Genomic DNA, 17,799 nt, shown 5'->3' with positions numbered 1-17,799 from the left:
AATTGGCGGATCTAAAGATAAAATTAAATTTTGCGAAAAATCGGGTATTTACAGCATTAAATGTGAAGTTTGTAATAAAGAATATATTGGCCAAAGTAAGAGAGCAATTTTGAAAAGATACAAAGAACATTGTAATCATATAAAAAATAATGAGCCTTTAAAATCAAGCGTAGCACAACATATACTAGAAACGGGCCATACAATCAGTTTAAATAGTTTAAAGTTAATAAGAAGCGTAAACAAAAACAGCGAATTAGATGCAAATGAGGCAATTTTAATTCATAAAAATAGAGACAATTTATTGAATGGTGATGATGGGCCGATTAAAGAGCCAATATTTAAACATTTTCTGTAGTTAAAATAATTTCGGTAACCTTTGGAAACATAGTCAAATTCATAACTTTTCAATTTTATATCCATTGCTTTTTATGTCACATGAATTTTTGAGTGAACGCTAGTTGATATTTCAAACTCACTGAGGATGGAAGCATTGCTTCCGAAATGTACATCTGAGTGTAACTCAATAAAGTGTATCATTTGTTGAATCAAAACAATTTTTCTATTAAAATAGGGTCGTCAAAAGCAACATAAAATGTTTTTGAAAACATTCAATTCTAACAAATTAAATACGTTCACCGCAATTTTATTATCAGTTAAAATATATTTAATTTCGTAATTTATTATTATAATAACCCGTGTGAAAAAATAGAAACTGAGTAGTCAATTAACTAATTTGGGACAAAAATGACTTACTTTGATTGACATTTCAGTACAAAGTGTAGTGTAAGTCTCTCATAGTTAACTGAAATCATTTGAAGTTACAAGTCAATCTAAGTTGTTTTATTTGGGACAAAGTGATTTTCTTAGAACAAAAACATAAATTCAATCAACTAAAGTCAACTGAAGTTATAGCCAGTCAGTCATTTTTTTTTTCACACGGGACTCCCAAATGGCATCTTTCTGATATATCCATCATCTTTTTTTAGGCTTGTCATTTGTTATATCATATCAGATGTGCACGAAGTAGGCCCTAGCAACGTGCATATCCTTGGCACGGTATAATGGGCAGTACAGTGGCTCATATTTGGCGAAGCAAGACAAAGGCGCTAATATTCTATAAAATGATTATCATTTTTTAAATATTATGAAATACGTTGCGTCGTCCACTTGTAAATGCGTATCATTCATCTCATATGCCGAATATTTTTGATTATCTTGTTTCGTCGCTTGTTATCGTCCATTGTAGAAGCTATATATTTCATTATTCAGAAATTAGCGTTAGTCAGTAATTTGTTGTCAATTCGTTCAGCTTAGTTTGTTGACATTTCCTTTTAGTAAATTTACCCAGCCTCTCTGATCATCTATATAAACAGATGGGAAACGTCAAACAAGAAAAATAAAGCGCCACCTGGAGACTGGTTTGAAAAATAGAGAATCATACATCTATTGACTAGATCGAGAGGAGAGTAAGTTCATCTGACTTTGTTGTGAAAGAGAAGAGTAAGTTTCTTTCGACTCAAAAATGGTTAAAGGCGAGTATGTTCATTGTTGGCGGGTCCTCGCGGTTTTCCACGGTTTCCGCGGAACTGATAAGAGATAACAACTTGGTGTCGTCGGCAAAGTTGTAGCACTCGAGGTCTTCTATAACATTGCTGAAGTCAGTTATCTCTTATCTCTTATCAGTTCCGCGAAAAGCGCGAAAAATGATAAGAAAAAAAAAGTTCTATATAAAATTTGCTTTTTTATGTGCGCCATTTGCGCGCAACTGATAAGAGATAAGAGATAGATGTCTTCAGCAATGTTAAAGAAAACCTCAAGTGCTACAACTTTGCCAAAGACACCATGTTGTTATCTTTTATCAGTTTCGCGGAAACCGTGAAAAACCGCGGAGGCTAGACGGGATGCCAACATACTTCCTTTTAACGCAGATAGAATCAACAGAAATCATACTCTCCTCTTTCAAAATATATTAGAATTTTTTCACATACTCTCCTCTCGATCTAGTCAATAGACATATAGTTTGCTATAACAAGTATGCATCTGTGTTACTGCGTCTGTGTTAGTTCAAACGTTGGAAGTATGAAACATTGCACTTGGTCCCCAGGCGGCACTGTATTGTTTGCTATTTTCATGATCAGAAAGGCTGAATTTACCACTCAATTTTCGCATGCTGATTTTGTGAACTAATTCCATTTTCGTACTGAAAAGATTTTTACTCGTTTCATTAATGTAGCCTTTGAAACCAGCAGTCACTCATCAACATTCGAAACATGGAAACAAGCCGATTAGAAATCAGTGTTGTGCCATCACATAACTCACCCAAAAATATTTTAAATCTACTCAACGACGATTGCATCCAAATAATTCTGCGCAAATTGACGAATATTCGGGATTTCTTCAGTGCAGCCAAAACGTGCACGCGTTTCCAGGAGAATGCTAAACAATGTTTTCCGCGACATTTCAAAGAGATTGTGTTCGACAATGATTGCAACTGGGACCAGAAGACATTGCACACAAAATGTGCACGAAGTTTCCTGAATATCTTTGGGCATTTAATCCATTCTCTACATTTTTCGATTAAAAAAAATAATTAAACTGAACCTACATACAACGCTAAAAGTCTTGAAGCTGAGCGGTGTCAAATTTGAACATGATCGATTTGAATGGAACCCAAGGCAAGAGTTCCCAAAATTGGAAATCGTAGAATATTATGAGGTTAACCTTAATGATACCGAATTCATTACATTTCTATCATTCACTCCACAACTTCAACGTTTGAAGATTAATGATTGCGATAAATTGATACCTGAACTTCGTGATCCAAGTCATATTTATGCGGCCATTGGCAATTTTGCATCGAATTTGGTGGATTTCCAAATCAAACTCAACTATATAGTATAACTATATGATGAACGGGAGTATTCCATTGATTGTATGCCAATGATGCAATTGCAACACTTAGTGCCTACATTTACATGATCCAGATCCTACAGACAAGCTTATTGAATTATTTGCTGAGCATGTAATGCCAATAGAAGAATTGGCATTCAGTGTTAACTATGTTTCAACTGAAACTATACAAAGTCTGCCAAAATTGAAGCAACTCAAAAAAGTAATCATAACTTTGACAGAAAATACCTGGCAGCATATTTGTAAAGAAGACTTGAGATAATTTTAAACTGCATTGTAGCGTTTATGTACCGAATTGATAAAGTCAAATATGCTACAAAAACAGACAATTATTGGTCACTGATCCACTTTAAACGTGATATGTTTAAGTGAATATTTTACGAACTTTGACTAAAATGGGCAATTTTATTTTTATATATTGGTTTCTAACCAGCAGCAGATATATTTGAATGATAAAAATATAACCTGCACTCATATTTCGTCCAACTTCAAAGCCTTTAATCAGAACTTTCAATTTTTGTGTACTAAATAGGATTTTTTTTTAAATTTTTCTTTATTATGAATTTTTTCTTGTTGAATGTGTTTTTTTATATATCTCCAATTGAACTTTGAATATTTTCATCTTTGCAAAGTAAATTAATCTTAAACAATACCATCCGAAAAATCTGGCCTTTTGAATTTTCTTCCGATAGTTTCCATGCTGAATCAGCATTACTGATTTAAAAAAAAAAAAACAAATGATTTCGTGAAACACACCCGCTTACTGCCAAATTTTCAATAATTGTCCATTGACAATCAATGAAAAAATGGTTCAATTCGATCGATTTGTGAGCTAATGAAACTGTTGATGCCCAGCAAACGGCCCAGGTAAAAGTAAAATAGAGCGAGTAATGAGTAATAAATAACGAGCACACAGAAATGAGCCACATAGAACTTTTTCATACGGCGTCGAGCTGGTTCAAAATCACCTAGAGTCTCCTTGCCGATGTAACGCAGCAATCCTAAATTGTAATTATAACAATACGAGTCCCAGTTGAATTTTCGAACATCACTCGGAAAATATAATTGATCATGTTTCGACATTCTGCGGACGAAAGGGAAATCATCGACAAAAGTCATATTAAAAATAAATCTCCAGAGGAAATGATTATTCAATCAATAAAATTTCACTTCGTAAAAACGAATTATTTTAAACAAACAAAGAAATACTAAGCAATGATGTTAGAGCTAAAAATAAAATCAGACCTTTCATAAACGGCGTACATATTTTCATTGTTGAATTTCCACTCTTGTGTCATGAAAAACCGTAGTTTTATCTGGAACAAAAGATTTATAATCAATAATTTATCGCCGATGAATTATATTATCGGTATAAGACATCCCAAACTTTAAAACGTACCATAAATAAATGTGTTTTCCTATACAGCGGCAATAATCTTCGTGGATTTTTCGTGAATTTAAGCACGAAATCGTAGAGGAAACCGGGTATCGCATGATAGAAAATCACCAAAAAGAATTCCATAATTCGATAGCGAGTGGTGTTTGGCAAATGGCACCATATTGATTGTGTTGTTGGATACATTATCAACATGTCTCGCATTGTATTGCTTATGTGACCTAAGACATTTGATTGAAAAAATGCCTCATTTTAATGTGAAATTAAAAAGAAATTTTATCACAAACTTACCCCAAGTGGGACCATCGTCTTTTGCGGTTACATTGTATATTTTTGACTCCATTGCCATCATTTGATTACAATTGATGTCGTAATTTTCTTGATCGCTATTTGCAATCTCTGAGTTTTTGATGGTTTCAATTGACTGTGTCAATGGTTTTCTGAAAAAAGGGTTCTGAATCATCATTCTAAATCCTTGAATCAATGTTGTTTTTTGTTTAAAGTAAAAGCTAGACTGCTCCAAAAAAAAGAGTTGTCCCTCATCCAAAAGGCCCGGGCAGTTTCGAAAAATATACCTCAAAAAATTAGGTTTGGCGCAAAGAAGGCATATGGGTACCATATAAAAACCCATGGCAAGCCCCATATCAAAATTTTCATGACAGTGTTTTCGGAAGTCATTTAGATCGCAACATTTCGGCCGATTTTATTATTCCAGCCAATTTTTGGCAAAAACTGATGATGAGGTTTTGTTTGGCTCGTCAATATATATAACTTTTATCAAGACATCAGCCCTCGAAAAGGCATTCTGGGCCAGTTACAGTGTGAAATGACCAGAAATTTTTTTTTGCATTTTTCACATTTTTCGCTCTACGAGTCACCCAGGTGGTGGACTTTTGTCCAGTTTTAGACTTGTGTCGTGTAGCCAGAACCTAAACAAACATTTTGATGCTTGCCAGAATGCGATTTGGATGAAATTTGGTGCCAATCAATTCACATATAAAAGGGAAATTTCGGACAAAAATTATCAATTCACGACTATGGGGTTCGATTTGAGAAAATAAAAGCAAACGATTTCTACCTATGCTGTCTTTGAACTTATAGAATGATCCTTTACGAACATTTTGGGTGCCTATATGACCAAGTCGAGACATGTTTTCACCTATTTCTAGCCTCATATTCGATTTAAACTCTAAAAAAATCGACTTTTGTTTAGAAAATTTCTCAAATATATACTTTTCAGTGTTGGTGTCTTAGTAAAAAGTTATTTTTTCTCAAAAATAATAGGTGTTTTCTCAGCTAAAAACTCCTAAAAGTGGCTTTTTGAGGTACCTCCCGAGCAAAAGTTAACTTTTTAATGGATTTTTGTATGGAAATTTCATAACCAGACGCACGTTACTAGATTTAATTTTTACGAGGAAAAGAGATGGATATATACAACGTGTATTCACCATTTCTTTCGATGGAAGTCCAAAACGTGCGTCTTGTTAGCTAACTACCTATGGAATAAGTAAACAAATTGCGTTTAACGGTATTTTTCTCTCACAATTCGTTATATCGATCCCAAATTGCGGCAAGCGTTGAATTGGTCACAAAATCAGCACAAATCACATCACCCTTTAAATCCGGATCGAACACCATAATTCGTAGGAATCCAAGTCCACATGCCACTAACATCCCATTCAAACCGTATATATTCTAGAAGAAAACACTGGAATTAACGGGCATTTCTAGTATTTGAGTTTTTAACGTGCAAAATGGTCAGAAATACTTACATTGCACCAAGCCGGTATTGGATCCTCATGAGTACTTATAACTATAGAGAGAACAAAATTTAAGAATGAAACCAAAATTTCAAACAAAATGGAGGAAACACTCAGAGTTTATAGAAATATCTTTTTATAGAGTTAAATTTTGAAAGAACAAAATTTTGCTGCTCAAAATTTGAAGAGATCTCAATTTTCAACCAATTACACGACTCATATTTTCTGATTTTTAGCTCCAACACAAGAAATTCCTCTCTAAATTTGATGAAAATTTGGTTTTAAAAACTCAAAAGTCTCATTTTTGAGACAAAACAGGTCCGGTAAGACTATGTAAGTAGAACGTTTGCAGCAAAGATTTTTTTTTCAAAGTGTTTTTGGATTTGATTCCCAGAATTCGAAGATTGAGCCATGGGCCTACTACAAGCTCAACTGTCACCAGAATTTCAATTGCATGTAAGTACTTTTGCCGAAAAATCCACTTGCATTAGACGAAATCAATTGCGTGCAATTATTTCATTCGCATGTAATTTTGGTCCACAAGGTAAGTCATAGAGTGTCAAAATAATCAAATTTTTCAAATGTTATGTGGTCCTTTGAAAAACCAATATTTTTGACACTCTATGACCTACCTTGTGGACCAACATTACATGCGAATGAAATAATTGCACGCAATTGATTTCGTCTCTTGTAAGTGGAATTTTTGGTAAAAATATTACATGCAATTGAAATTATAGGAATCAAACCTAAAACCACGTTGAAAAAAATGCTTGCTGCAAGCGTTTTACTTACATAATAATCTGACCGGATCCAAATCCTGGTTTTTTAAACCAAAATGTTAAACTTTTTAGCTAAAAATTCTGATTTTCAAAACAAAACACATATTTGAACTTACTGATGGATGGTCGAATGACGACAATTGGTATGCGTTTGCCATATTGTCGCATCAATTCTTCGGATAGAGCCTAAAAAGTGAACAAAATGTTTGAAAATTCAAATCAAAATATAAAAAAAGCCACAGAAATTGGATTTTTTTTCAAACAAATATGAATTTTTTAAAATAATTTATCTCAAAATTTATTCTCATTTTTGTAAATTGAGTTCATCATTTCAAATTTCAAGTAAAGAAATAAGATTGAAAGCCGTAAAACGACAACTTTAAATAAATTTCAAAGGAGAAATTCAGCAATTCATTTTACCTTTGAAAAAGAGTATGTATTTGGCCATGGATGAACGAAATTGTCGGTGAGTACGTTCAAATTAGTTTCGTCATCTGGATGTTCTTCAAAATGTTCGGCAATTTCAATCATTTCCTCTGGATCCATCGGTGGCTCGTAGAATTTTTCTTCGATATACATTCGTTCGCAATGTGAAAATGCCGTTGAAATGTATGCAAACATGTCCAATTGTGTGCATTCTTCAGCTAATTTGAGTAGTTCACGTGTGCCACGCAAATTTACCAAACTCAATTCTTTCAATGTGTTATCGAAACGAACATCAGCCGCAGCGTGTAAAATGATATTCACATGTTCGATGAGCTCATTGCGTATTTCATCTGTAAGACCAACTTTAAGTTCACGTGTATTTCCCTCGATCGCTCGAACGCGTTGCACATAGTCTGGGTAAATTTTTTGCAGCACCACAAACAATTCTCCCGAATATAACTCTTGAAGACGTTCTGGTCCGGATTTGCCCCTTTTTGATCGCACCAACACGTACACCATTTTTGCTTCACATCTTAAAGAAAGAACCGAATTGTTGCACATTCAAACAATCCGAGGTCACAAATCACTGTTTCAATCAATGTTTATCTACTTACCGTAATAATTTTTCAACATAGATTTGGCCTAGAAATCCTGTTCCACCCGTCAATAGAACCACTTTTCCGCGATAGAAATCACGCATTGGCGTTGAATCGGGCATCGAATCATCGGACCAATCATCCATTGCGGGCAACATTGGTTTTATAAACTCAGCCATTTCCACCTGGTTCTCACGTTCTCGTGCGCTTTAGTCTTTGCTCACAACTTGGAGAATATTTACGAAAAAAAAATTAAAGCACTTTTGTTTTAATAACTCACTTTCAACAACGTCAACACTTTCGCAACGGATAAATTGCTTTCAACGGTATGACTGCTACTGAGCTGATTGAATATGTTCCGATGTGGCCAAGCTAGTTTCAATCGATGCATTATTTAATCAAATTCGATAACAAAATCATTTTCCCCATATTTGCCATTGTCGACAGTGCCTTCGGCATAATTTTTTTCGATTTCGAACCATACCAGCAAAAAAAAAAATTGGCGGGACACAGACAACGAATAACTCGATTTTTTCGTGTGTTATTCACATAACCAATTTGACGTAAGACACAAACGGCGCATAGAAATATGGTAAAAAAACTACCATGACAATAGGAAACAAAGAAAAAACGACAAACCAATTTCGAATAAATGAAATGAATGCAAATATGCAATGAAAAAAGAAAGAAAACAGGTCATTCAACAGACATTCAATGCAATTTGCAAATCGACACACAACTTGATTTTTACTCTTGTCGATTATACTTGCTCTCTTTTCAATCATTCCTGTTGGAATTTACCCCTCTTTTTTTCAAATCGCTCGCTTCTCTTCGATCGCTTGTCCTTGCCATTTTTAGCCAATATTTTGTCGAAACACAAATTGAAAGAGACTCAGCGGAGTGCCATCGTTTTAATTAGATCACAGATTTCGTATGCGTATTTTTGATGTCAACAAACCTAATGGCTCATCCATAATGCAACAATTGTAAATTAAAATTGCAATCAAGAATGCTCCGTTTCATTCTGTGTGCGTTTCTTTTGCTAGTAACAAAAACAAATTTAAATTTCATTCACATTTTGAAGCATTCGGCTTTGAGTATTCTTGCGAATATTGACGATCAGTTTTTGATTTTTCTCTTTCTTTGGTCACTTTTTTGACCGCATATACCTGAGATCGCAACAATTTTTAACTCAAACTCACCGTTTTAACAAAATTTAGTATTATGAATTAATGAAGGGCCATGAATCAAGACAAGTATACTTATTTTGACTGAAGTTTTTTCGGATTTATATTTAAAATGCTCGATAAAAATATTATTCTCTGCCTCTTACTTCGAAATTCAAATAAAAATCGAATTTTTTCCATTTGATCGTTCACTAGGGGTTTATAAGTAGACTTTTATTGAAAAAATTTAGTTGAAATCTAAGTAAAAGGTCATATTTATCAAAATGGAGCAATATCGAGAAAAATCGTTGAAATTGATCATATTCTCTGCGGATTGTCATTGTAAATATTTTGAAATTTCATAAATATGTTCAATAATGGACAATATTTTCAATACGACAGACTGAAGACAAGCTGAACTGCAATACCGATCGGTGTTGACACATTGAAAACATATAACATGTTGAATTAAAATAGATTACATAATTATTTAATGAAAAAAAAAATATTGCAATTAAAAAAAGACATTTCAATATTAAATCGTAAGAATTTAGTTCAAAACAATAAAAAATCTAGTATAAAGTTGTCTTGTTTTATAGCTCGTTGTAAATGTACGAAATTCCAAATGCCAAATGCTTAAGTACATAACTGCTTAGCTTAAATACATAATGAATACACAATGCAACGCTTGAGTAGAAATGAAATGCTTGCAACAAAAGAGAGGTTATGCATAAACATGGATTTTAGTATGTGTCAAGCTAAGTTTCATTTATGCACTTAAGCTTAGCAGTTCTGTACTTAAGCATTTACTGTACGTAAGCATTCGTACATTTACAACGAGTTATAATCAAGCCAACTTTATATTATAATATTTATATTGTGATTTAATATTGAATTGTCTTTTTTTGAATTGTATTATTTATTTAAATATGATGTAATCTATTTTAATTAGACATGTTATATGTTTTTCAATGTGTCAACACCGATCGGTATTGCAGTTCAGCTGTGTGTTTGTCGTATTGAAAATGTTGTTCATTATTGAACGCATACGTTTTATATTGACAAAATTTTACCCAAATATAAAAATCGGTAGTAATTGTTAATTATTTTTTTGTTTATTAACCCCTAGATCGTTCATTAAACTTTGTTTCTTTCTTCATTCCTTTCTTCCATCATTGGTTCAGCATGTAATGCTCCTGCGTTAGTAGTGAGTGCATCACTAACCCACTTTTTTAAATCCAAATTATGTATGGAAATATATGGGCTAGTGATGCACTCACTACTTGCGTTAAAATATATGAAATTGGAATTGACCGCGGCAAAAAAATTGCATAGTCTAAATAAAGGCGACTATTTCCAAAGTGTGAATAAATGGGGCAAAATTGTTGACAGCGCCACGTCAAAGCGGTTGCCCGGTCAAATACAGTCAGTCGTAACGCAAAGTGGCACAAGCATGTCCCATTTTCTGCATCTAATCGTCGCGTTTATACACGTATGTATGCGAAAAATGGTACAATCTTGTGTCACTTTGCGTTGCGATTGACGTAGGCTTCTGATTGAAAAATAAACAAATTAAAGTTAACTAAAACCAAATGAAAAGTAGTTTCAAAAAAAATTAGAAAACATATTTCCTGAAAGAGTACCTTTTCTACTTACATTTAGCTAAATTTAAAAAAAATCGTGGGTTTTGTTTCGCTACAAAACTTTGCTTTTTGATCAGAATGGAAGTATGAAGTTATTGAAAAGAATACATTTTAGAACACTGTTGTAGCGAAACAAAACCAACGATTTTTTTTTAAAATTTGGCTGAATATAAGTAGAAAAGGTACTCTTTCAGGAAATATTTTTTTCCAATTTTTGTTGGAACTTTTTTTCATTTCGTTAACATTAGTTTGTTTGTTTTTCAATCACAAGCATACTTCAATGGGTTTCAGTAGTAACCAACGTGAAGTTGGCTGCGTTGCCCGGTATGCATTATGCTCACCCTTTGACTATTTCTCTTTCTTCATTTAGTAATTCAAACCGAATTCACATATGAAGTGAATAGTTAAGAGACTTCCAATTTAATTTTATATATTGTTACTTATACATTCATTGGGTTTATACTTGTTTTGCTATACTAGAACTTTCTGCTGTGTTGCTGAGGGTCATCCGTGACTCATTTTCATTTTAAAGCTACATTTTTTCTATGATGATGTTATTAAATTTTTCAAACCTCGCGCATTCTTCTTATTTCTCGTGAATACTTTATTTTTAGTTTAATTCATGTTCTAAAACCGTAGCTGCGCAACTAGCGATTTAATATAGCTGGCGCCATCTGGAATTTCTGTGTACAGTAGGGTGTTTTCGGTATTAAATAAACAGAAAATGGTAGTTTTAGTTTGATAGAGCAGAGAATTTGGAATCGATTTCATATATTTTTGTTCGGAATCAGTCCAAGATGCCACTTCCCACAAGCAAAACAAATGTTCGTCGAATTTTGAGGTTATATCACTATTCGCTGAAACTAATCTGATATTTTCCACTTTTTTCGATTCAATCTCACTACCAGAGATGAATTCTCAATGCAAACATTTATTTTCACGTAATTTTCATTGGAATAAGTGGCCAAATAGTCGAAAATTCACACAAATTGTATTGCCTCTTTGACCGGTTCTTCAGTCATAGAAAAAACACCGACAAACTCATTTATTTCACAGAAATTCATTCAATGAGTTTAAAATAGACGATAAATTATCTAAATGCACTAAAATATCCAATCGAACAAAACCAGGAAGGCCAAATTGCAGCAAAACCAAAACGTAAACAAAATGAGCTGTCATCATGAAATCTGAGCTTCTTTGACATTTTGAAGGGCTACCAATGCACTTGTGCGAATGAATCACAGTCTATTCGCACACAGTGATTCGCGCAGATGTATTTTGGTCTTGTCAAACATCAAACTAAGCCCGAATTTCATAATGACACCTCGTTTTTGTTTACGTTTTGGTTTTGCTGCAATTTGGCCTTCCTGGTTTTGTCCGATTGGATATTTTAGTGGATTTAGTTAATTTGTCGCGTATTTCAAACCCATTGAATGAATTTTTGTGAAAAAAAATGAGTTTGTCGGTGTTTTTTCTATGGTTGAAGAACCGGTCAAAAAGGCAATACAATTTGTGTGAATTTTCGACTATTTGGCCACTTTTTCCAATGAAAATTACGTGAAAATAAATGTTTGCATTGAGAATTCATCTCTGATAGTGAGATTGAATCGAAAAAAGTGGAAAATATCAGATTAGTTTCAGCGAATAGTGATATAGCCTCAAAATTCGACGAACATTTGTTTTGCTTGTGGGAAGTGGCATCTTGGACTGATTCCGAACAAAAATATATGAAATCGATTCCAAATTCTCTGCTCTATCAAACTAAAACTACCATTTTCTGTTTATTTAATACCGAAAACACCCTAGTGTACAGTGTACCGAACTACACAGAATGTGAGTGATTTGTTGTTGTTGTTAAGAATAAAAACCGGGCAAAGTAAACGTCAAACGTGACCACAGAGTGTACCTGTTGCGCAGCTACGTCCAAAACGAACCGTTGTGGCTATATAAAAAAAACTTATGCTTGTATTGTTAATGGGTCACCAATGACCCAGACATATGATGGCGCATAACTCGAACTGAGTGAGAGGTATCTCTTACATGTCTTCAGCAAAATTTAATCTCTTTCTATGTAGAACAACTGGTATGAATTGAATATAACTAATGTGCACAGATTTTCTTCGAGGAAAACGAGCACTAATTATTACATATTATGGCTTACCAGCACTATTCCCGGGCGGTGCTGATGACATTGACCTCTCCTGAAACGAGAATGTCTGTGCACATTAAATATAACTCACACAAATATCCGCTTCTTCATCTAGTGAAAAATCATGTTTTGTGCAAATCAAGTCCAAATTACAACAACAGTATATGTGATGATTTTCCACACTTTTTTCGATAATGGAGGTAAGTTCGTATCCACTATCCATATCAATAAAAACAAATATTCAGACGCATCGAAACAGAGTATGAGTGTTGAACACTGTTGAACATGTGATGCAATTTATCCATGTGCGATGCAGACGCATCCCTGGATATTTTTGCGCTCCTAAGCAGAAGAGCAATATTTTGTGTTAATGAATTGCATATTAGACACACATATTGTAGTCAACACACAAGCGTACGCACAAGATTGTATTGGTTCCAGGCATCGGTTCGGATATAGAAATATGCAAGATAAATATGCAAAGCATAGATGCGTACGGATGACCGTGCGATGAACGTATCAACGGGCGATCGTGCATTGCGCAAGTGTGTGTATGAATACTGTGTATACTGTATAAACTGCAAACAACGATGGCTCTGGTGAAACGTTCGTCGCACGTTCGTCGCACGGTCGTCCGTATGCGTCTATGCTTTGCATATTTATACAGTATAGAACATCTAGGTAAACATATTTCTATGTCCGAACCGGTGCTTGATTGGTTCTATGCTATCGTCTCTGTATCGTGTATCTATTGACCGTTTATTGTATTCATTTGAATTTTGAGCTCTTGAAATGAAACGAATGGCATTTCAGTCCATCACCAACAATCCATCAAAACAAAAAGCTCGACATCACTTTTTCCCAATCAAAATTGCTTCATCGCGAATGTGCTAGTGTTTGAAGATCGTATAGCGAATTTTTAGTCAGACTGTATGCTTTTCGATTTATTGTTGTTGGTGTGTGACATTTTAATTTCTTGTTACCATCGTAACTGAAATTTGCCATCCGTTACTTTGATATAAAATGTGGTTTTATGTTTTCTTATTTGTTGACTTTTCTCATTTGTGTTATTTTTCAACTATTTTCTATTATATAAAGGTATAGTGATCCTTAGACGACAACGAAACCGAAATAAATGCGAACGAAGAAGACCTCAGTTAGATTTCAGTTAGCGCAAACTCTTTTTTTCGGTTTTTCGACTTTTTTCGAAAAAAGTTACACTACGAGTACTCGAAAATGTAGGCCACTCACAGCCCAAAAAAAGACAAATAAGAGTTCATGAGTCGATGTTTTATACACAGACTTCACTAAGGCGTTCGACAAAGTAGATCATTCAATATTGTTGAAAAAAAATGATAGTCCTGCGCTTTGACCCAGGCATAATTAAATGGATAGCCTCATATTTGGACGGTAGAAAAATGAAAGTCAACAAATGCCTGTCAAGTGATTATATAATGCATACAGGTGTTCCAGCTGGTAGTATCTTAGGGCCAGTGCTGTTTTTAATTTACACCAATGATTTACCGACCATATTTGAAGAATACATTAAAATTCTATTATTTGCGGATGACTGCAAAGCAGTAATGAAAATAAGAGACGATAATGACGTAGTTTTGTTCCAATTGGAAATAAATAAACTGTTAAAATGGTGCAAAGACAATAAATTGGATTTGAATATTATGAAATGTGCAGTTCTTACGATGGGTAGATGTGAGGCAAAGTACATTGGAGACTACACCTTGAATGATATAGTGATAAATAGAGTTAGTGACTTTCGAGACCTGGGCGTAATAATTGATGAACGATTGACTTTTAAGAAACATATTGAGTCGTTAGTTGCCTCATGCAATTCCACAATGGGATTCATAAAACGCACAGTTGGTAAGAAGTTTGATGTGGATACTCTTGTCATTTTGTACAATTCATATGTAAAGAGCAAATTATTGTTTGGCATTGCTTTTTGGTACCCCCATACAACTACCGATAGAGATTTTATTTAAGGAGTGCAGAAAAGATTCACTATGATGGCATTGAATGAATATCCCAATGCAAATAATAATTACATTATCAGCCCATATGATGATCGTTGCTCAAAATTAAATATTGATTCAATTCAAAGTAGATATGTAAGGATGATAATGATGGCTGCACAAAAAAAAAATAAAAAAAAAATCGTTTGGAACTCGAGCGATGGTGGTGCCCCCAACATAAGCGAATGCGAATTCACTATGTCTGCGAAGATGTATAAAACAAGATCAAATGTTTGTCAAACACAAAGCGGGGTTTTGACGGAGAAACGCAAGAAACATGGTAGAATGAATCTGAGAAAGTTTTGTACAAGGTGTTGACAGGACATTTGCGTTAGTGTTTGTAAACCACTAAATTCTATCTCAAGTTGTTTATCACATTTGAATTAAAACAGGTTTTCATTTATATAATATGTGTTGTTTTGTTGGAAAACGTGCGTTTGGTTTGGCATGTGAGTCAAAGGCATATATATATAAACACATATTACTTACACCATCCAGGTACCCGGTTTTTATTCTGTTAAAATGTGTGACTTTAATTGTACACAATAGCGAAATGAGTTTTTCTATCCAGAGGATTTTTTCATATTTGGTAGTTTTTTATTATACTGTTTTTTTTTCAATATTACATCTTGAATTTACATCTTTAAAACATGTGGCCAAAAGATGAGGAATGGAAATATATAGTTCAATCCAAAAGAAAAAAAAAACAATTTCAATTCCTCCTTTATTTCTAATTTCTTCGAAAAAGTACCTTTTCGAACAAGACCACTGTTTTACTTATGTTTCGGGCTTTAATCGCTGTCATAGCCCAATGTTCTTAAAAAATGCAACATGTTAGTGCTTGAAAGTAGCGCCTGTTTTCCTACTATTTTCCAATTCTCATACGTAACCTTACTAGCTACATATGGACTCACGAAGTTTTCAATTTTTTGAAGTACATTTTTCACTTCCAATGTAAATCTACCAATTTGAAAAGCTGATATAGTTTTTACGCTTAGTCGACCAACTTCCTTCTTTCCCAAGTCCGGATTCGATTCATCTAATTCTTGGCAACGGGTGCTGTATAGACGGTACAATGTCCTCAACTTATGCATCATAGGATAAAATATACCATCGTTTTCATGTTGACCCAACTCTTCCGCTATTTCCTTCAAAATTTCTTCATTTGGATGTTGACGGAGTAGATCTGCCACTTTAGCTTTTATGGTGGTGAATAATTCTTCATTGAATTTCATTTTCGTTTCGATTCCTGGAGAAAAAACTCCACATGAAGCCAGCTGCATCTATTAATGTGATAAATATAAATGAGATTTTATTACAAGTATACTTCTAATTTAGTCCTATATGATTGGAAGTGTTTCTCAAGAAATTTTTTTACAATTTTAAAAAAGATATCCAACTTGTACCATACACATAAAAAAAAATCATTCTGCTGCAATAAGATTCATATTAATCGTCGCCGCATTTTTAATAAAAATTTAAATTTTGAATTATTTATTATGTCTGCTCATAAGTTTATTGAATTTAAAAATGATGATGAAGTTTTTTCATGTTTTGACAGAAAAATTAGAATACAAAAAACCATTTTTTTTTTTCAACTGTTTTCAGTCAAATTATATTAGAGTTTTTTCAAAACTTGAAAACTATGTCCATTCGATACAGAAAATCATTTACATAGTTAAACGCTTTTGAATGCTTGAAAGCACGGTTCACATATTTACAATATTGTGATCCGTTATTACCGCTAAACACGTCTAGATTCTTTTGCATATAGCTTGATTACTAGTTTTTGAATGTATGTTACAATTTGGCAAATGTCTTCACCTAATTTAATAAATGTGATAAAATAAAGAAAGCTAAATTGTTCAGCACTTCTCCATCAAAATCTATCAAATTTCGAGCTATTTCGCTTCAACTGAGCTAAATTCTCAGCCAAATTTTGATTCCTTCTGAAGAAATCCTACATAAAACCAAAAATTGAAACTAATTCTTGCATGTGAAAAAAATACTAGTCAACTTAAATTGATAAGCAAAAATATATAGTTAAAATGATATAAGACTAAAAAAAATAATAAACTCCTCATTATCAACCATCAAATATTATTTTTTAAAAAATAAACTTACGCTAGCTATAACAATGACAACAGAAAAGGTAGCTTGGATTAAGTATTTCATTTTGATGAAAATTCTGAATTCGACTATGTTGTATTTGCTGAATGGATCGGTATTTATAGAGGAAAACATGTTTTTCAGACAATTGTCTGAAGTAAGGTAGAATTCCGAAACTATTTCGTTTATTTTCTGGCTCGATTTAGGGGTTAGACACCAAAATAAAATTTCAAATCTCCATGAATAAAAAACCAGTAAAGATTTCCAGTGAATCAATTGATTCGGAAGATTTCAAGTCCAAATCACATCAAGATGGTGGATCTGTCAAAAAAATCTATCGAATCATTTGGAATTTATACGAATCTAAACAAATCTTGAGTCCTGGTAGACATCAATGGAATCTTCTGAAAACATAACTATCCTTGGTTTGGTGTCTACCCCTAGGCTTCGAGTTTTAAAAGAATGTTAAAGAAGTACAGATGTCATTTTAGAATTACATGTTTATACGCGTAAAAAAGAAAACGTATTTAATCAAATATACTCTCAGAATTCAAAGGGGGCAAACTAAAAAACATATAGTGTAAAACATCAAATTTCCCACTGTTTTTGCCATTGTAGGCAAAATGTCAGTTTACCTAAATTTTTGGTGGAACGGTGTTCCATTGTATTAACAATGTAGTTAAACTGACATTTTACCTACAATGGCAAAAAACAGTGGGTAATTTGATGTTTTACACTATATGTTTTTTAGTTTGCCTCCTTTGAATTCTGAGAGTAGGATGTGTTTAATCAAATATAGGGAACATGTGGACATAGAATGACATGTTTAAACGTG

The 17,799-nt window shown here is 33.5% G+C and overlaps 1 protein-coding gene across 1 annotated transcript; it reads right to left on the bottom strand.

The window, feature by feature from the left end:
* Nucleotides 1–3,474: 3,474 nt before the first annotated feature.
* LOC129574315 (fatty acyl-CoA reductase wat-like) lies at nt 3,475–8,268 on the bottom strand. The gene is made up of 9 exons (XM_055456145.1): nt 7,886–8,268; nt 7,266–7,803; nt 6,962–7,031; nt 6,079–6,119; nt 5,850–6,001; nt 4,598–4,746; nt 4,310–4,527; nt 4,156–4,226; nt 3,475–3,994 (listed from the first exon to the last, which is right to left on the bottom strand). The coding sequence occupies exons 1-9, from the start codon at nt 8,044–8,046 to the stop codon at nt 3,706–3,708; spliced, it is 1,689 nt and encodes a 562-aa protein (XP_055312120.1). The 5' UTR covers nt 8,047–8,268; the 3' UTR covers nt 3,475–3,705.
* Between the last annotated feature and the right edge of the window lie 9,531 nt (nt 8,269–17,799).

Source organism: Sitodiplosis mosellana, unplaced genomic scaffold, assembly GCF_009176505.1.
Source record: "Sitodiplosis mosellana isolate CC-2019 unplaced genomic scaffold, AAFC_SMos_1.0 Smas_scaffold_6162, whole genome shotgun sequence".
Lineage (NCBI taxonomy): Eukaryota > Metazoa > Arthropoda > Insecta > Diptera > Cecidomyiidae > Sitodiplosis > Sitodiplosis mosellana.
This window is presented reverse-complemented; position numbering and strand designations above follow the sequence as displayed.